We start from the raw sequence: 23724 nt of genomic DNA on the forward strand, positions 1-23724 counted from the left end.
TGAAGATAAAAATGTCAAATATTAATCTCTTTAATTTAGTTATTTTATAAAAAGGAAAAATACATTTCTAATTTTCAAAAAATGAAAAATACTTGTTTCTATGTCACTTTTCAAAATATCATTTTTTATCTTCTAAAAATACCTTTTTATGGTGTCTATTTTCAAAAATACACATTTTCTATATACCAAATGACTAAATTCTAAACCCTAAACACCAAATACTATATCATACCCCTTAAAACTATTCCGTCAATGTAAAGTAGAGAACTCAAACCTAAAAAAATTGTAAAAATTAATTTAGCATATTGTAATTGTACAAAAGACGATAAAAATGAAAAGAACCAAAAATGGGTATTTGAAAAATAATATCTCAAAAGGGACATTTCTAACAAAATCTCAAAAATAAATAACAAATCAAATTGGAAAAATGAAATTTTATATATAAATTAAACATTAGTTTTTAATAATATATTTTTAAACTACAATAATATATTTTAGTTATTTCATTTTTTTCTTTTACTTTGTAGTTTAAAAATATATTATTAAAAACAACTAAAAAGGTAAAAAAAAAATGATAACTAGGAACTTTACTTAACATGCGTCATGATTTGAATAAACTCAATTTCATACATTATTATCTGTTTATTTGAAATTCATAATTATATAAATAAAATAATTATCTAAATGGATTTTTTTATTTAAATAAAAACAAAATTTCAATCACCTAAAATCATATGATATAAGAGAAATTGATAGAAATGCCCTTTTGTAAATACCTTTTTCAAAAATAACCTTTTTGGCCATTTTCTTTTTTGCTCTTTTTTACACAATTATAATATATTAAATTAATTTTTGAATTTTATTTTAAGTTTGTATTTTCCTATTTTACATTTAGATATAATTTTAAAAGGGTAGGGTTTAATATTTAAAAATTAAGGTTTAGAATTTAGTTATTTTGTACCTAAAATAATGTATTATTGAAAATGGACAACACAATAAGAAATTATTGCAAAAATGGTATAGAAAAAGAGAGTTTTTTTTTTTTTTTTTGCAAATTCTCTTGTCAAATCAACTTTTTTTTTTATCGGCAGCAGCTGATGTTTAAGTAGTGATCACTGATCATTGTAGTGATTCCTAAGCTACAATGCTAAATTAGTATCAATGTAAATCACCGCATCCAAGAACTAGAGAGGTTTGATAAGACTTCTTATAGTACCCATTACGGAGAGGTTGATAAGACTTCTTATAGTACCCAATTCTCAAAATCTTATATTACAAAGACGTTGACCACAACGTACCCAAATGAACAAAACAAAGAAATTACATTCCAACATATTTCTTTATGGTGGTTCTAAAACCTTCTCCTGTATCCCCAACATTTTAAATTGAATAAGCTTGCACTCTTTTCTTTGAACAACCAATCAATCAAAGGTGGATCCCGAAAACAAAAAACAAAAACATACATGTGGACTGCGTTATGAAGGGTAAATGATGTTGATAAATCTATAAACCATTGATGATTCCTTTAGTCACTATGATTGAACCTGGAAGCAGCTTCAGAGTTTAAGATGGAACAGATTCCGTTAGTTCTTGTAATTTTTTCAGACCAACGGTGGCTATGAGTTCCATCGAGACAAAAACTTCATAAGATTTTGCCTCTTCTTCTCCTTCTTCCTCTTTGAGGCCGCATGTGAGTTTGAGCTTCTCTGCCTCAGATTCTGCTTCTTGCGCTTCCTCAAGTAGAAGATTAGCTTCTTCGAGGTCGCTCAGTTCCAGAGCAGCTGAACTCTCTGCTTTTGCAGTGCCACTGTCAATCCGCAACCTCTGGAATCTACTGATAGCCAGTTCTTTTTCTTTTGACAGAATCAACACCTCTATCTCTTGTAGCCTCTTGATGGTTTCTTCAATCTCATGTTCTGCTTTTTCGAGCTCAGCGTTGGCTTTTCCTGTTTCCATCTGTATCTTATCCTTTTCAAGATTTAAGGACTTGGCTTCTGCAGCTATTCTTCCAGCTTCTTTGAAATTTCTTGTTGAGGCAGCCACTTTCTTCTCTGCTTCAAGCTCCGGCATCCTTTTCTCTATGAACATAATTTTATCCATGAAAGATGTAATATTCTGTTGGATGATCGACTTTTTAGAAGATTGCTCCTTTAGTGACTCTCGGGTACTAGAAACCTCCTCTTGTAACTTCTGGACTTCCTCAGAAAGCTTCTCTTCGATATTTACAAGCTTAGCTCTCTCTTCTCTAGTTTTAGATACATATGACATCAGACCTTCACGCAATTTACTAACTTCCTCATATTCACAGGCTTCATCTGCTGAAACACGGACAAGATCACGGAGTTTGGCTCCTCTCTCCTTCTCAGCTGCCACAAACTCGTCAACCTCTTTCTTTTTCATTGACAAATCTTCAGTTTCCTTATCAATCTGGGTGAGTCCCGCTTGCACATTGTTTAACATATTATCCAAACTTGTTTGCAATTCCTTGTAGCCAGTCACCACATTATTAATTTTTTCCTCGACTTCCTCTATTTGCAAATTGTTCTCATCAATCTCCTTCTCCTTTGCCTTCACCAGAGCAAGCAGCTCCTCAAGTTCATCAGACAATTGTTCCTTCTTCTGACGCAGCATCTCCTTCTCTTTTATATCTTGTTCAACGGATCCCTCAAGAGTACCATTCAATGACAACCGAAAATTATCAACTACCACAGATTCTATATCCAATTCGACTTTTCTAACCTCAACATCTTCAGAACATGAATGCCATTTCTCAATTTCATCTGAACAAAAAGCTTCTGCCTTATCCAGAATCGATCCAGCATCATTCTCAGCATCTTTGCAAAACATGCGAAGCAAAGAGGCAGATTCTTCCTCAGCTTCAATCTGAGAAACAAGAACCTCCTCCATTCTCGACTCAATAGCATCACAATCAGACTCAGCTTGGCGTAGCAATGACAACAGAGCTAGCCTATCTCTTTCCTTAGCCGCGAGGCTTTCGCTAATCCTCTCAGCCGCATCGAAATCCTCCGCCTCGATCGCTTCCTCAAGCTGCTTCTCGAGCTCTTCGTGCTTAGTAGAAGCTAATCTGAGATTCTCAGATGCTTGCCTTCTCTTCTTAATTGCGCTCTTGCGTGCAGAAGTAACCGAAGCAGCCAAGTCACGAGCACGGTTCAGCTTCGTTTCGATCTGAGCCTTGACTAATTCTAACCTCGAGCTACCATTACTAACAACAACAGCAACATCAGCGGGAGGAGTAGAGGAGTCCAAAGATTGGTTACCGGAATCAAACACTTGCGCGACGGAATCCGATACTTGACTGACGGAATCCGATACTTGACTAACGGAATCGGATTGTTGACTGACGGAATCATCTTCGTCTTCGTCGAGATTGTTGATCTCGTGCCTGCCGTATCCTATTCTTAATCCACCCGCTCTTTTCTTCCTCCGTGACACCTGACGTCCATAACTCTTCGCCGGAGATGGATGAGTAGTAGTAATAACTGACTCGATCGGCTCAGGCTGGTGTTGAACCGGAGTCACAATCGTTAAGTCTGAAAACAGATTCTCGTCCAAAGCTTCTGTCGCATCTGGCTGAGGAGCCGTCGCATTCGTCTCCGCCGCCTTGGTCTCGTTATCTTCAGAATGAGTCGGTTGTGTAATTGAAGATGAGCTTACCTTTTTGTCACTGTTATCGGCGAGCTGAGACGCCGGCGTGAAAAGTTCCATCCCTTCGAAGAGAGAATCCATATCATCGTCGCCACCATCCATCGCCGATCTGATCACCGCCGGATCTGATCTACTTTTTGTCTTTAATGGAGTCATTTCACTTACTGGGCCTTAATGTAATTAGGCCTTTTAACGGCCCATATTTGATTATAATGCTGACGGTCACTCTTTCCGATTTCGTTAGCGCCTTTTCATCTTCGACACTTATCGGCGAGACTCAGAGAAACTAATCGGAAACCTAATTCTTAAACCTCTGAGTAATACACAACGAGTTTGTTTCTTCAGTCAATCAGCTTTTTCAAAATTTTAATTTCTCGGTTCGATTGAAGATGGAAGGAGGTGGAGGAAGTAGCGGCGGTGGTGCGGCGGCGGGAGCTGGAGTGGTTCCGGTATCAGCGATTGAAGCTGTGACCCAAACAGTTGCGCACCTTAAGGAACTGAAACCACAGCTTGAGCAGATGCTTACTTTAGCTGAGCCAGAGGTTCTTGCTGCAATGAAGCCATTGCAACGAGCTAAGACTATGTACTTGCTAGCTGATGCAACCACTACTCTTTACGAACGTAACTCTCTTTCTTCTTCTTGTGAATCTGGTTTCCATTGAAGTTTGTTTTATCTACGATAATGTTGAAATTTATTTGTGGTTTTCTTTTTGTTTTGCAGTGAGGTTGAGGTGTACTGGAGTTGATCCTGATGATCATCGTGTGAAATCTGAAATTGTATGTGTAATTATGTGTCTTTTGTAGACTCTGTATGCTTTGGAAATGTAATGAAAAAGGTTTTTTTTTGCTGATTTGTTGATTGTGGTATTGGTTGTGTAGGAGCGGATAAATGTGTACCGAGAGAAGTTTCAGAAGTGCTTGGATCAAAGTAAAGGTAAAGATTGATTTTTCTAGTGCCTGAAATGATTTGTGGAGTGAGAGAGATCAAAATTGTTAGTTCTCACAAGTATTTGGGTTAACATTCTCTGAATGTGGATTGAGAAGACAAGTATTTGGGTATTAAACTTTTGTTTCTGTGGTTAGAAAAGCCATTTTGTTTCAACTTGAATTGGTGATTGTATTGCCTTGTGTTGGAGAAAGTTATATGACTTTCTCTTTATATTGGAGAAATGCTGCATCCTGTGTTGTTAGGGATATAATATCTCAGCAACCTTTGAATATTATGCTCAGTTTAGAATATTTTTCTGATAGGTGCTAGCCATTTCTCATGTGGTTAATGGAATCATGTGGGTACCTGTTGAATGATACATTCTCTCTTAAGAGAATTTGTGTTTCTGATCCTTTTTTTTTTTGTTGGGATTATGAATCTCTGCCTTCGTTTGTTTTCTTTTATTTCAATCTATGCTTAGTATTGCATGTACCCATCTTAAATGCAGGGGGGTAGTAGTTCAACTTTTTTTACTGAAGTGGTGACTATAGTGGAAGGCTTATCATAATGACTCGCGCCTAATGCATTGTTCTGTATTTATCTTTTCGTAACCTTACTATTGCATCCATCTATTATCTTGAATTTTAAGTGAGATTCAAGAGCTAGTTTCTCTGTTTTCGCTTTCCGTTGAAGAACTTTTTAATTAAATGGAGTTATATTTCACTTTGTTTTTGTCAGGATTTACTTCCATTTATAAAACTTTTTTGATTTGAATTCACTAGAGGCTAATTGTTGACTTTTTGTTGTATAACTTTTTGTTCCTGTCTGCTATCTGAATCTGGGGGATATTAGTCTCTTCTCTTTGTTTATCGAACGAACTTGTATGTCTCCGTACAAGGTGTTTACTAGATTGGTCACGCTTGTGCGCTGTTTTTTTTTTTTAAATGCCTCGTCGGACTTTCATACAACGATCGTTTTGTCGGTCTGCTATCGGATACTAATGGGCTGAGTAGTTCTACTTAGTTACTCAAAAGTATTTACCTATGCGCATCGTTTCATTTTAATTTGTTTGGTTGATGTTAGGTTCATCTGATTAGGAAATTTTGTATTCATTTTGATTTTGTTAGGGACTGAATTGCTACCTCTTATTCAATGTCTTATCCACTAAATGATCTCTTATCTGTTTCTTGTTTATATCGTAGAACCATTGCGCCCGACTACTGTCTTAAACCGTCAGGCAGCAACCCGTTTCATCGAGCACTCTCTACCTGATCTTACTTCGAGTAAGTTTAAATGCAGTTTTTGTCTCCAGCTTTCTCTTTACCTTTATATTCATGATTTTGTGTGACTCTTACACTCATTACTAAATGAATCTAGCCCAAAAGCAAAACATTAGAGACCTCAGTAAAGGAGAGAAATCCAGGATCAGGTATTCGGAAACAAGTGCAAGAAAGAGGAAATACCAATCAAATGAGAAACAATCTGTTCAGTCAGCCGCGAAGGACTTTCTTGAAAAAGCAGCTCGTGAGATTATCGGTAACAATGAAAATGGTTTGAAGGGCCCTTTAGTGGCTGTAGCTGATGGTTCAGATGATGTTGAAGTTGGTACAGCCTGACGTAATACCAATATATCATGGTAATGGTCTTTTCTGATTATCTCTGATAACTGAAAGCAAATCTCTAGAATTTTCAACTAGGTGGTCGTTCAGGAAAAAAACAGATACCTTCTCCTAATAAACTTATAGACATTTATCGACAGCTATCCCATAACAAAGACTGTTTGTGTCCATTTCTTTTGAAAAATTTAGTCTCTTTATAAGGTTTTTTCCCCCTATGGATTTATTTGCTTCTCCTGATGGTGTAATTCTAGTATCTTTGACACTTTTCTTTGAAGTCATAAAGGGTTGGTCAGTGAGGAAGTAGTCAAGTAGTAGTGTTTATTTTGGTGATTTCCTAGGCTATCAATGTCTTCAATTTCCTAGGCTAGTAAAGTAGTAAAGTAGTATCAATCTCTAATTTTCGTCGTGCCAGTCTGTTGCTTATTTGCTGACTGTGGAGGTTTGAGGTTTTCAGCATCATTTATTTCTGTCTATGCCGGAATAATGGCTCAGTTCTTTCTCTTCGTAACATTGCATCCTGCATCCGTTACTTCGCAAATTCTCAGTCCCTTTGACACTCTCTCTTCTTCATTGTTTGCAGCTGCTGCTACATTTTCTGGATAGTAGTTGTGGCATTTGTCAGCATCGCCATTGCAGAGAAGTTGGTTTTTGCAACTCATCTTTGATAGGGTTTTTATATTTTTGGACCCACGTTAGTGTTATAGTGTATGCTGTTGTACATTGCATTGTGTTACTGTTAGCAACTATTTTCTGAAAGCTCTTAAAGTTGGCGAATTTATATTCGGAAAATACATTAATAATGTCTAAAATGCAAAAGAATCCAAGTGGGTTTGTTTAGTCACACATCCAACTATGACCAAATAACAAAAAGAGATGGGCTGGAATATTTTATTTTGTCCAGCCGCATAAACAATGCAGCCTATTTTGGTATCAAAAGCAATTGTTGTGTGGCTTGACAACAAGTACCGTCCGGTTCCTATCCTATCTTATGTGCCCGTCCGGTTCCTATCCTATCTTATGTGCGCTCTAATTGGGTCACTTCCAACACCAACACTTTATCGTTCAATCCTGCATTATAGGGCTCGATTACATATTGTAATAGTTGCTCCGGCATGGTAACTATTTCGATTTGATAAATAAAATCTTGATATATGTGACGTTACGTTTGGAGAAAATCTAAATAAATGGTTCATTTCTCTCATTAATCCAAAATATAATACAGTGTGTGTTTATATAGCATACCAATGAAACTATAACTCAATATATCAAATACGTAGTTTGTCAATCTCGCCTAAAATATGATTACACAACTACATCAGATAATGTTTTACATGCAAACTACCACTCAAACCGTCATCTTATTTACATCAATTTGCAAATTTGTCAACTACTTAAGATGTATTATTTATACACTCAATCATATTTTACTGTTGAAGACCACCACTAGAAAAATGTCTCTATAAACACATTAAACCAACTATATAGCTTCATAGAGAAAATTTACAATTAAGTAACTAAAATTTTTTAAAAAAAAAAAATGCTACTATTATAGTTGACAAAGAAAGAAAAAGTTAAGTAAAATACCACATAAAAAGCATATACTGATCTCAAATAATCCTAATTGAAAAAAGAAACTCAAATAAACAAACCAAGCTTTACACTAACAATAATTCCTTTTCATTTTTGATTAGTTGCTATATTATATTTTTTTTTTGTCTTTTTTTAAAAAAGAAGTAATCATAATCTTTTTAGTTTTAGGATTTTTATTTTATTGTATACTTTCATTTTTTTTTAATATTTTCTATACCATTTCAAATATAACAAATGCAAATTCTTTTAATTTCAGATTTTTAACTTATGTGATTTCATATTACTTTTAGTTTTAGAATCTTTTACATAAAACCCCAATGATTTATGACTTGACCCCAGTTAGTGTTGTAGTGTATGCTGTTGCACATTGCATTGTGTTTTCTGAAAGCTCTTAAAAGTTGGCGAATTTATATTCGGAAAATACATTAATGTCTCAAAATGCAAAATAATTCAACAAATCTCGTGAATATGAACAAAATCAGAGCAAAACAACGCCAAATCCAACAAATCCAAAAATCCCAACTTGACTGGCCAAAGAAGAAGCAGAACCAGTGACAGGAGCAACAGCAGGAGCACCCAGTAAAGCTGGAGAAGGTGCAGGAGAAGGAGCAGAACCAGTGAAGAAACCACCAGTGTGGCCACCACGAGAGGACATGACAACAATGTGAAGCTTCTCACCTTCGACACAGTTGCTTTTGGAGCCGCTGATGAAGTAAAAAGGACCAGATCTCTCTAGCTTCACCTTAGTGTCTCCATTGCTGTAATTAGCTGCTGGGTTTGTGGTGTTGCAGTTAATGTATGCGTCCTTTGTCACTTGCAGAACAGAGTCCTTTTCCCCATCGTACTTCCAAACTGTTTCACATACAAACAGTTATAAAATTTTCAACGTTAAGAGGAAAGGGTTGATTTTGGATTTGAATTTGGGGTAAAAGAAAACTTACCAAGAGAATCACCAACGTGAAAACGTAAACTCTCAGCCCATTTGTTTAGAGACTCAGAAGGCGAAGAAGGGATTTTCCAAGCGCTGGTTTTGCCTCCGACCAGAATCTCTTTGCAACAGGCGAAATTAGTCAACAAGAAGAAAATGGAGAAGATTAGAAAAAGAGTTCTGTGAGCCATTAGGGTTTTAAGTTAGTGTATGAGCTAGAGAGATAAGAGTAAAAGAGAGATAATTTGGGCTCTGTTGTGAATGATTGGGTCTGTATATATAGAGGAAGAAACTAGCCGTTGTAAGTGTAATAGTGTCTGCTCTGCTAATCTCACTGTTGCTTCCAACGCTTACTTTTAAAACGGTCAAGTCCCCGTACCAAGACAATTTACATATAAAACCAATTATTTTAACAACGGTCGGAGACAGAATTTTAAATACGAGTGCAATGAGGGACCAGTAATACTATCGTTTTGTTTTTTGGTGTCTTGCGATTAAACTGGCAAGAGAGACTTTAAGCAAATAGAGTTTAAAAAGAGAGTATAAATAGAATTGAAAGAATCACATATTGTCAATCAAGAAAAGATAATCCGAAGTTTCATTTGGGAAAAATCAGACAGAATACACACTCTAAAGAAAAAGGTTTACATATAAAAAACCCTTCTTTTGTTACTGTAACCAAAACCAGAGATGAAACAAGAAGACACCTATTGAGCAAAAACAAAGCCTTTTAGCACTTGTGAAAATCATAATCTATATTACCTTCTTTCTTTCTTTCTTTCTTCTCTTGAATGTGTTTTCTGAATCAGTCGATCTTAACCGAGGAATAGATGAGCCTTGTGAACCAGAGACAAGCGTAGAAACCGATTGTTCCGGTCAGGACAAAAAACGCGTAAGAGGCGATGAGCATGTATCCGAAGTAGAGCATAGCCGAGACGAGCTTGGTGATCTGGAGCTTTGTGAAGAAATAGAAGGCAGCGTATAGGAAGAGATAGACCGCAGAAGAACCTGAGGTGAGGTAAGACCTCCACCACCAGAGATAGTCTTCACTGCAAAGCTGGAAGTAGCAGAGAACAATGGTTATCTCTGCGCAGGTGACCATAAGGATCACAAAGACGAGGAATAGGAAACCGAAGATGTAGTAGAACTGGTTGAGCCAGATGGATGTGAGGATGAAGAAGAGCTCGATGAAGACCGCACCGAATGGTAGGATTCCTCCGATAAGGATTGAGAAAACTGGGTTCATGTACCAAGCTTGTTCTGGGATTTGACGTGGGATTTTGTTGGTTTTCACGGGGTCATCGAGCGGTGGCTTCTTGAATCCGATGTAAGCTCCAACAAAGACAAGAGGGACTGAGATTCCAAACCAGAGGAAGATAAGAGCAAACATCGTCCCAAAGGGAACAGCTCCGGATGATTTTTGTCCCCAGATAAGAGCGTTTAGGACAAAGAAGATGGCTGAGACGACTGCAGGGAACAAGAAGGCTGTTCTGAAGGCAATTCTCTTCCATTCTGTTCCTTTGAACATTTTGTAGAGACGTGAAGAGGCGTAACCGGCAAAGAGGCCCATGAAGACCCAGAGGAGGAGCATGGCTGTCATAAGACCTCCCCGGTTGGAAGGTGATAAAAATCCGAGCATGGCAAAGATCATAGTGACAAGTACCATACCTAAACACTGGACACCTGTGCCAACATATACACAGAGAAGATCTGAATTGGATGGAGGTCTGAACACATCACCATGGACGAGTTTCCACCCAGTCTCTTCTTGAGCTTCTTCTTGTGTCTCAAGCTCGTTGTACCGTGAAATGTCACGGTAAAGGGTCCTCAGCATAATCATCGCTACCATACCAGAAAGGAAGAGGACGATCATCAGAGAGTTGACAATAGAGAACCAGTGAATTTGATTGTCGCTCATCAGAAGATAAGCATCCCATCTAGACGCCCACTTCACTTCACTTTCCTGAAGAGGCAGCAGGGTGAGAAGAGGAACACAATCATCGTATCTCACTAAGACAAAACAGTGAGAAAAGGAACACAATAGTTATAAACTGATAGTCGAAGAGGAACTTGCCTGAAAATCAACATCATATGTGAAGATAATTTCCTTCTTGTTTTCGACTTCTTGAGGTGTAGCTGAGCTAACAACCAGGCGTTTAGTGTGAGGATCACAGGTAGTCAAACGGGTCTTCTCACTCCATTGTCCCTCGTATTCATGCTTGACACTGCAAATGAAGGGAAGGAATATTAGAACTGAAAAAAAAGAGAACACCCCGAGAGTCTATTTTTGTTCAACAAGAACTGCACCTGAATGGTTTGACCTCAAATCCCACAATCCTTGCAGCATCGGTTTGCACATCTCTGTGATACCGGACAGTGAAAGCCAAGTGATTGTGCATAAAGTACTTTTGCTCTTTGCTCTGTGTAAATCCAAAGGAAGGACTGCTTAGAAAATCGTTGCTTTCACACTCAACGCAAATAATGAATAATCTAAACTTACTTACCCCCTCATACTGCCCTTTAAGACCGATATGATAGCCTAGCTGATACACAACAGAGGGAGAACCCTGACCAGGATCAATTCTTTCAATTGGAACCACTAGAGGAAGGTTATCAAGGATCCTAACACACACATATACACAAACACAGCATGAGAAACGTAACAGAGGAAGCGTACATGAATGTAGTTCTCATAATTCAAAAGTCTTACATGTTGACCCGATACTCATCATCAATCTTCTCTTTGAATGCCTTGGCAGACTTGGCATCAAGCGTGACACGGCCGAGAACATTACACATTTGTGCTTCACGCATTTTAAACTACATACATTATTCCAGTTCCGCAATAGTTAGTTAGGGGTTGGTAAGACAATAAATAATATCAACTTTTTCTATCAAAAAAAAAAAAAAAACAGAGAACAAACCGAATAAGGAGCGTTTTCGATCCGGTCACCACGAAGCACTTCACCAAGATTCTCAGTACTGTCAACAATCTTCTTAGGACGGCAAAAAGGAAGAGAGTAATACGAATACGGAAGCTGAGTCTTAATAGATGTCAACTTGTTCACTTTCACCTTCAACTCATCTCCCTACATAATAATACCCCAAAACATAAAACAACAGCTTTGGATCTTCTACTACTATACGATTGTATTAGCATTGCAAAAGATTTGTATCCAGTTTAGCTATGAATTAGTGTAATGAGAGATTAAGAGCCTAAAAAGTGTCGGTGGCACTAAGAACTAATCTTGAAAAAAACCAGATCCGAGAGATCCAAAATCAGATCCCAAGTGGAATTTAAGAATACGTTTTTTTTTTTTTTTTTTTTACCTTTTCGAAATCCTGAGGAGCGACACCGGGGAGGTAAAAAGAGTGAGCGGCATGGATGAAGAGAAGAAGAATCACAGATCCAAGGAATTGTAATCTCCTTGAACTTCTATAAAACTCCATAGCCATGGGTTCGGTTTCCACAGATCTGGAGAGCTTTATAAGCTTTTTTTTGTTTTCCACAGTTTTGTGAAGAAGAAGCAAAGAGAAATCGAATTGATTAGAGAGAGAGAAGCGAAGATCCTTGTTCCTCTCTCCGTTATTGCTTTCGTTTTCCTGTAACATCATTTTATCCACTTATATATCGCCACGTGTCTAACATAATGGGCCTCATTTCCTAAGCCCATTATATAATTTACGCTAACATTTCTTAGGCCCATTGAATACTTTGAATGGGAAATCTTTTGGATGATGTTATTTTGGTCACGTTGAAGTAAAATCTATTAGTTAAGTAACGTTAAGCAAGCCACAAGATGTTAGTTTTGGACATAATTATAATTAAGGTCAATTGTCATCAATACCAGTAAAATAGATTTTTATTCCAAAAATATTACAATTTATTTTTTTTCCCAAAAATACCACTAAAATGTAACTTTTTTCCAAAAATACCACATAATTGAACTAAAGTTTTAATACTAAAAATTAATTCTTAAATTCTAAATACTAAACTCTATCCCTATAAATTATACCCTAAAATTAAATGTGTCAAACCAAACCTAAAAAAAAAAATTCTACATTCTTAAAAATCAATTTTTTGTGTTTGTACTAATTTTGAAAAAAAAAACTTTTGTGGTATTTTTGGAAAAAAAACTAAAATGTGGTATTTTTGGAAAAAAAAACTTTTTTAGTGGTATTAAAAAGAATTTCTCTTCTAGTAGTGTGATATATATATTAATTCGATTATTTGATTCTCATAAGTCATAATGAAGAGGAGATGGTACTTGTATACGTCTCGTTTTGGTTCTCCCTGCAACGTGTTGCCAAATATTCGGACCAATGCAAAGCAATCCATCCCCACGGACCTGCCTGGCGACCTTCATGGCATCTCTGGGGTACTCTCCACAGGTTGTTCAAAGCTTATCACTTTTGAACGGTTTTGTTACACAATTTTCTCTGTTTTTTTGTTAATTCCTAGAAAGAGTTTAGTAATACGGTTAAGCTATTACCAAAGGCAATGTATCTGTAATGTTGGTTGTATGCACGGGGTGTGTTTCAAGTGGTTTGCTAACAATTCAACACAATTAATGGACATCATACTACAGTATTGACAACTTCTTGCTAATCCAAACGATCCTAGGTTTCGGGATATATTTAGGTTAGTTTCATATTCAGATTTGCAGCGATTTGGAGCTCGTATTGGTATCCTAGTTTACAAGTCCACTGACCAATGCTACCAAAATCTCGATAGATGATTTGATAATTCAATAAATGTGGTTTAAATAGAGAAAAAGAGGACAAAGTAGAAATTCAAATCATAATAGAATATCATACCATTGAAGTTATACAGTAAACAACAGTAAAGTGTATTTTAATAAACCTATTAAATCTTACAAACCTAATAAACCAAAACGACAACTATAACTATTGGGCCTAAGATATATGTTAATCTTCTAATTCCTATATTTATGTGGGTCCCAAGTTATCTTTTAGAACTACGTTTGTATAAATACCTTCGGACTCTATTGAATATACACACTTTTAGATTTGCACATTATTTTGTCTTATTTCATGGTATTAGATGGTATTAGAGCCATTCAAATCTATGACCTTTTTTTTTTTTTAACACAGCCACCGCGGTCGTTGTTTGTAAACAACCGCCGCCGCTGCACGACATATATGTCTAGTTTCTTGTTGCCAATGTTCATCTAAATACCAGTCGCCGCAACATGTCTACCTCTCCACAAACTTCTTCCACACAGGTGGTCGTCGCAGCTGCACCCTCTACGTACCAACTCAGTTCTTCTGACAATCCCGGTGCTTTGATATCCTCTTTTATTTTGCAAGAGGATAACTATGCTGAGTGGGCTACGGAACTGCAGAACTCCCTCCAAGCAAAACATAAGCTTGGCTTTATCGATGGATCTACTCCGAAACCGACGTCTGAACCCGATCTCAACATGTGGCGTGCTGCAAATTCCATGATTATGGGTTGGATCTGAACCCCTATTGACCCTAAACTCCGCTCAACTGTTTCTTTCATTGCCGAGGCTTCAACTTTGTGGGAGAGTCTTCGGTCTCGGTTCTCTGTTGGTAATGGGTTCGCAAGCAAGTTCTCAAATATGAGATTGCGGAGTGCAAACAAAACAGACAAAAGTTGTTAGAATATTATGGCCGCTTATCGAAACTTTGGGAGGAGCTGCAACACTATAAAACATGCCGTGAGTCTACATGCGCCGCTGCTCCGGATATTGCTAAGGAACGTGAAGATGACCGTGTTCATCAATTCCTTGACCTTCCACAGTTCAACAACATCCATTCTACAATCACTGGTGAAGATCCCAAGCCTCCACTCACTCAAGTTTATTCTCGTGTCATCCGTGAGGAACAAAATCTCAACGTTGCACGCTCCAAAGAAACAACTAAAACAGAGGCGATTGGTTTCACAGTGAAAAAAGAGGTTCCCCCTCAAGCGGCGGCTGTCTCTGCTCGACGCTTTTGTGATCGTTCTACTCTTTCATGTACTCATTGTCGTCGTCAAGGACACGACATCTCCGAATGTTTTCAACTCCACGAGTATCCAGAGTGGTTCTTTGAACAAAAAGGCGGCCCTCGCTCGACAACAGCCAACCAAATCGTTCTGTTCAACGTGGTGGTCGTCAAACAAGGGGTTCTGGTTGCAGCCGAGGTCGTGTCAACATAGCCCGTGTGGTGTCTCCATCTGACACTGGCCATAACCAGATCACACAACTGATCAACCTGCTCGAAGCTCAACGCTCCAATACCTCCTCCGAAAAACTGTCTAGTAAAACTCACTTAACCGATGTAGTCTTAGATATTGGCGCCTCTCACCACATGACTGGTGATCTTTCTGTTTTGGTGGATGTGGTTGATATTATTCCTTCACCTGTTACTAAGCCTGATGGGCAACCATCTCGTGTTGTTAAGTGTGGTTCCCTTCCATTGAGCTCAGCCTACCTGCTGACTGATGTGTTGTTTGTTCCTGATTTTAATTGCACTCTAATCTCAGTCTCCATTGGTATTTTTACTGACACATTGTGCTTCTTGCAGGACCGTTTTTTTAGGACTTTGATTGGAGCAGGTGAAGAGCATGGGGGAGTGTACTATTTTACTGGAGTGTTGGGATCATGGTCTCCTAGGTTATCGGCTCATCATCTTTCATCAAGTGCTTTGTGGCATAGACGGCTTGGCCATCCTTCTCCTGGTGTTTTAGTTACTTTATTTGAGTGTGTTCCTTCTCCCAGCATTGCAGGAGATATCAAAAGTTGTGACATTTGTTTCCGTTCAAAACAAACAAGAGATGTTTTTTATGATAGTAGTAATAAAGCTTCTGATTGCTTTTCACTTGTTCATTGCGACGTTTGGGGTCCTTATCGCACTCCTTCTACAAATGGTGCAACATATTTTCTTACACTTGTTGATGATTATTCGCGGGCTGTCTGGACCTATCTCATGACTGCCAAATCTGAGGTCCCTCAGCTCATACGTAATTTTTGTGCCATGTCCACTCGACAATTTGGCAAACCCGTCAAGTCGTTTCGCACCGATAATGGCACAGAGTTCATGTGCCTTACTTCTTATTTTCAAGAACATGGTATCTTGCATCAGACTTCTTGCGTCAATACTCCTCAACAAAATGGTTGTGTTGAACGTAAACACCGTCATATTCTTAATGTTGCTCGTGCATGTATCTTTCAAAGTCATATGCCCGTCAAGTTTTGGGGCGAAAGTGTCCTTACTGCCACACATTTAATAAACAGAACACCATTTTCTGTGTTGAAGAACAAGACTCCCTATGAATTGTTGTTTGGCCAACGCCAGTCGTACTCTATGATACGGACTTTCGGTTGTTTGTGTTACGCACATCTTCGCTCTCGAGATAAGGACAAGTTTATTCCTAGGAGCCGGAAATGCGTTTTTGTTGGATATCCCTATGGGAAAAAGGGGTGGCGTCTATTTGATCTTGCCACTGAAAAAATTTTCATAAGCAGAGATGTGCGGTTTGAAGAAGAGATTTTTCCTTTCTTGGATCTTCCGTCTTCTCCTTTGTTACCTGTACAACATCCTGTTGTTGTTGATGATGACTGGGTTACACATTTTGTTCCTCCGACGGTTGCAGTTGTTTCTCCTGACCTCAATTCATCTCCGGATGTCCACCCTGTCCCTGTTCGTCTTCACCTCCTGTTGACAAACCGTTAGAGCCTGATTCACCTGTTACTTCGGGTCTACCAGAACTGTTGGGCAAAGGTCATCGCAAAAAGTTCCCCTGCGTACTTCTTAAAGATTTTGTTGTCCTTCCAGTACACTCTTCCTCTCACGCTCTTGCATCTGATCTCCCCGACTCACTGTCCTCGTCTACTGTCTCGGGTAAGGTTCTTTATCCTATCACTAAGTTTTTGTCTACTGCTGGTTTCTCTGCGAACCACATTGCTTTTATGGCTGCGATTTTAGACAGTCACGAGCCAAAGCATTTCAAGGACGCAATAAAGATCAAAGAGTGGTGTGAAGCAATGCAGAAAGAAATAGACCCATTTATTTAACCATCACGCGTCCTGATTTGAGCTACCCAGTACACATTCTTTCTCAGTTCATGAAGACTCCGCTTGTTGCTCATTGGGAAGCTGCGCTTCGTCTTGTGTGTTGATATGCTCAAATTAAACCTTGAGGTACTCTCTCAAATTAAGAGGTCACTATAATACTTAGGGGTCGAATTCCACAAGGACTCTAGATTACACAATAAATTATAGAGTTTTATAATTAAGCTAAACAAGTTGATTTAAATAAAGAAAAGCAATGCAAAATATTAAATAAAACTGTTGTAAATTCAGAAGATCAATAAGCTAGGTCCAGGAAATTTCTCAGGAAATTACAAAATATTAAATCAATAATTAAATAGGATTCAAGCAATTAAAATCAGATCTAGAACTCTAAACTCTTTTGTAAAATAAATCAGTTCTTACTGCAAATATTATTTAAATTTTAAACCAGAAAATCCAAATCTCTTTGTAGAATTCTAGGTTAAAAATCAGCTTTAAAAACAAGTTTAGATTGTTCACAAAATTACTAAATCAAATCGTTTTGCAAGAAGTAAGTTTGCTCATCAAAAGGTTTTATCAGGAAAATCAATCATATTCTCATATCAATTAATTTTCCTAAGGTTACTAATTCTAGATGACCAATCAAGGATCAATATGAAGAACAACCTATGATGAAGATCTAGAAAGATAATGAATCCTAAATAAACATATCTAATAAATCATAAAATCCCTGTGAAAAACCATGAACCTAACAAGCAAACTACTCAGACATATTCAATGAAGAACAAAACATAATTCTGAATAATAAGCAATTGAGATTAAAAGAGTAAGGAAGGAGTTTAGGAATTCTTCTCTCAAAGCAGTTCAGATCTCTCTCCCAAAAGCTCTCAATATCTCTCTCAAAAAGCTGCTTAGAAAATAAAACTTGCTAGAATAAAACTTAAGGGTCTTCTAAAACCTAAAAATACTATTTCTATGTCCAAAAACACGTTAGGGAGTAATGATGCAAATATGGAAAACTTTGGGGCAGATTTGTAAACTTTCCAAAACTTGCTTCTCTCTCGGCTAAACATGGTGTCGATCAATGCTAAGGCAGTGTCGATCGACACTCTCATCCTTCCTCGGCTCCAAGTTCTCTTCCTTAGCTGAATTGCTCCAAAATCCCTTCTAATTGCTCTATTTTGCTCTTTCCATGCCAAAATCCTAGAAAACTTGTTAAGACTCTAAAACATCCTACAAAACAAATCAAAAGACTATAAAAGACTCCTACTATCATGGTTAAAAGCCATAAAAACCATGATATATCATATGTTATTTCAAGGGCGCTCCTGCTCAAGGCAACCTTCTCCGTTCCGACAGTTTTGTGACTCTAACGGCTTATTGCGATTCTGATCTCTCTGCCTCCCCATGCACTCGTCGTTCTTTGTCCGCTTATGTCATTTATTTGGGTGACTCCCCCATTTCTTGGAAGACCAAGAAACAAGATACAGTCTCGAGTTCCTCTGCTAAAGCCGAATACCGGGCCATGGTTTACACCCTTAAAGAGATAAAGTGGTTAAAAGGTCTCATGGAGGATTTAGGCGTTGCCCAATCTTCTCCGATTCCGCTGCATTGTGATAGTCAGGCAGCGATCCACATTGCTGCTAATCCTGTTTTTCATAAACGAACCAAACATATTGAGCGTGACTGTCATCAAGTCCGCGACGCTGTGCATGCTAATTTGATTACTACCGTTCATATCTCCACTTACGACCAAGTTGCGGACCTCTTAACCAAGGCTTTGCCTGCGCCTCAGTTTCAACGTCTTATGTCCACTTTAGGTGTTCGATATTTCGTCCCACCAACGTGAGGGGGGGGGGGGGGGGGGGGGGTTTGGGCCTAAGATATATGTTAATCTTCTAATTCCTATATTTACGTGGGTACCAAGTTATCTCTTAGTTAGGCAACTACGTTTGTATAAATACCTTCGGACTCTATTGAATATACACACAGATTTGCACATTACTTTGTCTTATTTCAATAACAAACAGAGGAAGAGCACGTAAAGAGTGAAGATGGCAATAACAACAATAGTCACGGTGTCAGCACGGCCGTTCTCGTTCTGCTCCTGCAGCCAGGTAATTATAAAATACAAAGTCCCCATCAAAATCAGCAGGATGAAGAACAAGGAGAATACTGTTAAATCACCATTTTCTCTGAGTTTTGGAATCCTTGAGTAGTTGAGTATTTGGTTTTATTGGATGATGATGAACCGGCTTACAAAAAGAAGCGCGGTAGGCTCCAAAACAGAAACCGAATCAGTCTTTTAAGCAACACTACCAACATTATTGCGTATTCACTTTTCAATCTATCGTTTTTTTTTTTTGCTCTTCCACAGAATAAGAGTTTTTCAATGGTTTCTTATTGGATTTATAGTGTGTTGGTGATGATTGAAAAAAATGGAAAGTAATCATCATAATTAGATATTTAACATTTTAAAAAAGTTCATAGTTTTCCAAAAAAAAAAAGGAAACAACAACAACGTGCTCACTTTTACAAAACGTTGATTTTTTTTCCTCATTATAATTTGTACAACAAATTCCCAAAATGGAAACAAAAAAATCTTCAGTGTTTACATATTTAACATTTTGAAAAATTGTACATATCTTAGTTTTCCAATTTTTTTTTTTTTTTTTTTTTTGCATTATAACCATTTATAGATTTAACAATTTGAAAGACTAAAACCTATTTCGATAACTTATGGAGATTGGCCTCTATTGACGCTTCAACTCACACAAGAAGTGTATCGACAATGGTTGATCACTAAAACTATACTCCATGTTGGTCCCAATTCCTTCCTAGAAAAGCAAGGTGCAGGTCATGGAATTGAGAACCAAACAAAACTCATGATAATTGATAGTTAATACTCTTCTTGATCATCTTACTCGCCTAAAACGCTAGAATTTGAAATACATACACATGTCTGTCTTCTCCAGGAATGCTTAAGTGAAGATTCTAGTACATTGCATCAAGGCGAGGCTCCTGATGGATATACTTGAGGTCGCTGCTTTTCTCCAATATATATTCTTTGCTCCTCTTCCTCCTCTATGGAAACCAAATATTCTGGCTCAGTGGAGACCATATAATACATTATACATGTTTCCTGGTTTTAACAAGACAGGGCCTGCGGTTAGAACTTAGAAACGTAAACTAAAACAGGAGACATGTATCCAGATTACACGAGGGTGAATCACTGGAAATACGCGGTAAGCGATGTCAGAGCTCACGTAAGAACCATCAATCATGTGTTTGTAAGATTAACATAGAACTTGGGAGCAAATAAAACTTGTGAATGAAATATTGATTCACAATCTCTTTGCTTTTGGTGACAATCGAAGTTCTTGTCCCTCTGTTAAGATTTTTTAGTTTTTTTACACACTAACGAACTAATGAGCTATTTCAAATTATCCTCTTTTCTATTTCATTAGCTTCAATAAATCCTTTATTTGATTCTTCTACATTCTGCATTTAAAAGCTTTCGACGACTAAATGACCTATCTGATCAAAATCCATTAACTCCAAACAATTAATCCAATTAAGTCCATCCCTACTATTATTTGAAAAGTCGTTTATAAAATAAACATCAGTTTTGTAAGAAATTACAGGGATATGTCATCAGAAACAAGGCAAAATAATAGATTCTCATTAAAAAAAAAAAACAAGATGTGATCATAACATTTGGATAATTAAATTTTGTTTCATCTTTCAAATATAAAAAATGTATACTATATATATTGTATGTCGAGAAAGTACTTAATTATCTAAAGAGTCTCAGTGGTTAATATGTTGTTGTATATTGTGCTGTTTATACAAAGATATATATTTTTTAAAAGTTGATTATACGACATGTAATCAGTTACTTTGGAACGGATACTTTGAAAATTTTGGATATTTTTGAAAACAAATAAGTATTTTTTGGATAATTTCAACTAAGTAAATAAAAAGTAAGTATTCAACAGGATCTTTGTGGTAAAACAGATGGTAAAAGTAAGGAATCTTTGCTACCTAAGTAATTATGATTATTAGGGAAATCATTTTATGCAATAGTAATAGTACAAGAAACATTTCCCTATCTTATACCATCTCGATATTTATAGAACAAAATCTCTACTTTGGAATAATTATTTGAAAATTTTAGGAAATATTTTTTTTTAATAACATGTAAATGATGTTATTTATATAAAAGAAAATATGATCTTCTAGAAAAGAACGTGTAACAAACATGAACAGGTAATTCAAACAATAAAAGTAATTATCTAAACTATTTCTAATCAAACAAGATGAGATCATTTAATTTGGATAATTAAATTTAATATCAACTTTCAAATATAAAAAATGGATACGATACATGAACATGTTGTATGCCGAGATAGTACTTAGAAGACATTAAGAGTCTCAGTGGTTAACAGGTCGTTGTGTATTGTGTTGTTTACACAAAAATATATATTTTTAAAAGGTTGACTATGCGATTTGTAACCAGTTACTTTGGAACGGGTACTTTGAAAATTTTGGATATTTTTGAAAACAATTATATAGTTTTTTTTGAATAATTTCAACTAAATAAATAAAACTAAGTATTTAATGGAGAACTCGAGTATCCTATCTAATTTTTTTTATCCAATCTCTATTAATAAACATCATCTAATGAATAATCATTTAAAAGACGGAATGGGATGGTACATAGAACAAGATAGAATGGAAAGGTACAGACAGAATAGGAGGGATGTATTTTCCATTCTATAGTAGATATGTTTAGATTATTTACACACAATAATCCAAACTAAAACCAAACTGAAATCGAATGTTTGGATTTTAATATCAATATTGTACAAATACTTAACTTATATATTTAAAATAATAAAATTCTAACTTATTAATACGAATTTAAATTTTATATAAAAATATTTTTCCCATGCTACAACACGGATTACTACCTAGTTATATATTATTATTTTTGTTGAAGATTTTGTAAGGCTTTGGATGGAAATTGTGAAACAATTGTATAATGGGACATTGGACTGTGGAAACTCTCTATGCAATCGACAGACAACCTTTTTATTGGATTTATATTGACATGACCTTTTTATCTTTTTTTTTGGACAATTTGGCATGCTCGGAAAATTTAAGATAGCTAGTTAAGATCTGGGCAATTAGGACTGAATACATTCGTGGTCTATATTGTTCTCAAAAAAAAGAAAATTTTAAGATCCATAGATGTTAATAAATCTGCATCCTGCAAGAATATAACCGTTAAACCCAATATTTGATTCATTATATACTGGTAGTAAATTTAAAAATATGTGATATCATCTTAGTTTTTTATTCTAGAAATCATATATATAAAAGTAAAATTTTAGTCTTTCCTTATTGGTTGATTTTTATTTAATGTTTTCTAATTTTTTTTATTTTTTATTTGCTTTCTAATTGCTTTAAACAATATTTAAGACCCAATAAACACAATACATTTAGCTCACACATTAAAATAAAATTATAACTGAAATAAAATAAATTATGCATTAATCATATTCCACCATTCAATTTTATTCAAACACAATAAATTACTATTGTAACTCCATAATTCTAATCGTAACTTCCAACATTTGTTATCATATAAATAAGCATTCTCTCAATCTCTCATATTGGCATTCTTTTACTATCTCATTTTCACATTCTCTCATTCTCTTCTACAATACCTCAAATCATTTTTCATTTTTTTTTTTAATTTTTGATTTCTTATTTTTTGTTGTATGGATTGTAAAAAACAATTGAAATAGCATTGTAAATTTTTAATGCTAAATTTTAATTTTATTTGAGAATTAGATGTTCCTATTCATTTTTAAACGATCAATGTGTAACATAATATATATAGGCATTTTGTCTTGCAATCACAAGTTTCATTTCCATTTCTTAACTCCATGATTAAAATATAACATATGTTGTCCTATTTGTATGATTAATCAAAATAAACATTTCTTTAAATTTTATAATTTAATCAGTGTTAGTGTACTTATTACTTTGAAAAACCTTTACATTGAAGTTCATAAAATCATATAAGAAAACTAAAATACTAAGTCACTTCAAATTTGGAAGGAAACACTTAATATTCATTTTTAAAAAAGTCAAGACACATATAAAAATTTATTAATATTTAACTCACCTTAAAGGCATAAAAGGTCAGTAACTCAAAAATAACTTCTATCCAAAAATTCCATGCATTCTTCCCACAAATATATATATATATATATGTTCAAGATTATATTTAAATATTACAAAATTTTTTAGTTAGCTAAACTTATAGTCACATATATACAAATTATATTACTTATTAACAACATAATTCGACCCATAATTTGCTTAACTCAAAATTGGTTTCAAAGCCAACTAAAGAAAACAGAAACAATCTTATTGATATTAGACCAAAACATGTACATACAAACATAATCACTCACACGGAAGATAATTATTTTTTAAAAATAACTTACTATTGCAACATCAACATATGAAGGGTTTACATAAGCAGTTAATTAGAAAATATAAAATACAATAAATGTATTGGGAAAAATATCAGTCAATGATAAGATTGGATCCTCAAAAGCAAAAAACAACGTCCTCATAATTCATAAAAAATAAACGTCACAATTGTACACATCTAAACGAAATGGTATAAAGATATAGTGTACAAATACAAGTGATTGTGAAGCCCGTATATGCCTAATTAAAACGAAATAATACAAAAGAGAAAACGAAAAGACCAAAAAGAAAACAAGAAAGTGTCAACTATACCACAACTCACGCGTTGCGTGGGGAAGCACCTAGTAGGAAATTAAAAGGCTAATTAAGACGGTTAAAAGAGGAACCGATGTTTCGAATTGAAGAGAATAATATCAACTTAAAACATTGCATTTTGAAAGT

The 23724-nt window shown here is 35.8% G+C and overlaps 4 protein-coding genes and 1 long non-coding RNA gene across 5 annotated transcripts; 2 read left to right on the forward strand and 3 right to left on the reverse strand.

The window, feature by feature from the left end:
* Positions 1 to 1228: 1228 nt before the first annotated feature.
* LOC104736527 (uncharacterized) lies at positions 1229 to 3839 on the reverse strand. The gene has a single exon (XM_010456527.3). It carries the CDS (start codon positions 3820 to 3822, stop codon positions 1564 to 1566), a length of 2259 nt encoding a protein of 752 aa, XP_010454829.2. The 5' UTR covers positions 3823 to 3839; the 3' UTR covers positions 1229 to 1563.
* Positions 3840 to 3905: 66 nt separating this feature from the next.
* LOC104736528 (uncharacterized) lies at positions 3906 to 7002 on the forward strand. Its single transcript, XM_087480057.1, has 6 exons — positions 3906 to 4287; positions 4388 to 4443; positions 4546 to 4600; positions 5797 to 5877; positions 5972 to 6230; positions 6794 to 7002. Exons 1-5 carry the CDS (start codon positions 4056 to 4058, stop codon positions 6208 to 6210), a joined length of 663 nt encoding a protein of 220 aa, XP_087336183.1. The 5' UTR covers positions 3906 to 4055; the 3' UTR covers positions 6211 to 6230; positions 6794 to 7002.
* Positions 7003 to 8175: 1173 nt separating this feature from the next.
* On the reverse strand, positions 8176 to 9098 carry LOC104736529 (early nodulin-like protein 13). The gene is made up of 2 exons (XM_010456530.2): positions 8745 to 9098; positions 8176 to 8655 (listed from the first exon to the last, which is right to left on the reverse strand). Exons 1-2 carry the CDS (start codon positions 8920 to 8922, stop codon positions 8282 to 8284), a joined length of 552 nt encoding a protein of 183 aa, XP_010454832.2. The 5' UTR covers positions 8923 to 9098; the 3' UTR covers positions 8176 to 8281.
* Positions 9099 to 9259: 161 nt separating this feature from the next.
* Positions 9260 to 12329, reverse strand: LOC104736530 (transmembrane 9 superfamily member 9). Its single transcript, XM_010456531.3, has 7 exons — positions 12062 to 12329; positions 11656 to 11820; positions 11442 to 11551; positions 11236 to 11353; positions 11039 to 11151; positions 10806 to 10956; positions 9260 to 10694 (listed from the first exon to the last, which is right to left on the reverse strand). The coding sequence occupies exons 1-7, from the start codon at positions 12185 to 12187 to the stop codon at positions 9537 to 9539; spliced, it is 1941 nt and encodes a 646-aa protein (XP_010454833.1). The 5' UTR covers positions 12188 to 12329; the 3' UTR covers positions 9260 to 9536.
* Positions 12330 to 13750: 1421 nt separating this feature from the next.
* On the forward strand, positions 13751 to 15580 carry LOC104702138 (uncharacterized). Its single transcript, XR_015577378.1, has 2 exons — positions 13751 to 15020; positions 15287 to 15580. It is a non-coding gene; the product is annotated as an uncharacterized LOC104702138 (long non-coding RNA).
* The last annotated feature ends 8144 nt before the right edge of the window (positions 15581 to 23724 follow it).

Source organism: Camelina sativa, chromosome 13 (assembly GCF_030686135.1).
Source record: "Camelina sativa cultivar CO46 ecotype springtype chromosome 13, ASM3068613v1".
Taxonomy (NCBI): domain Eukaryota; kingdom Viridiplantae; phylum Streptophyta; class Magnoliopsida; order Brassicales; family Brassicaceae; genus Camelina; species Camelina sativa.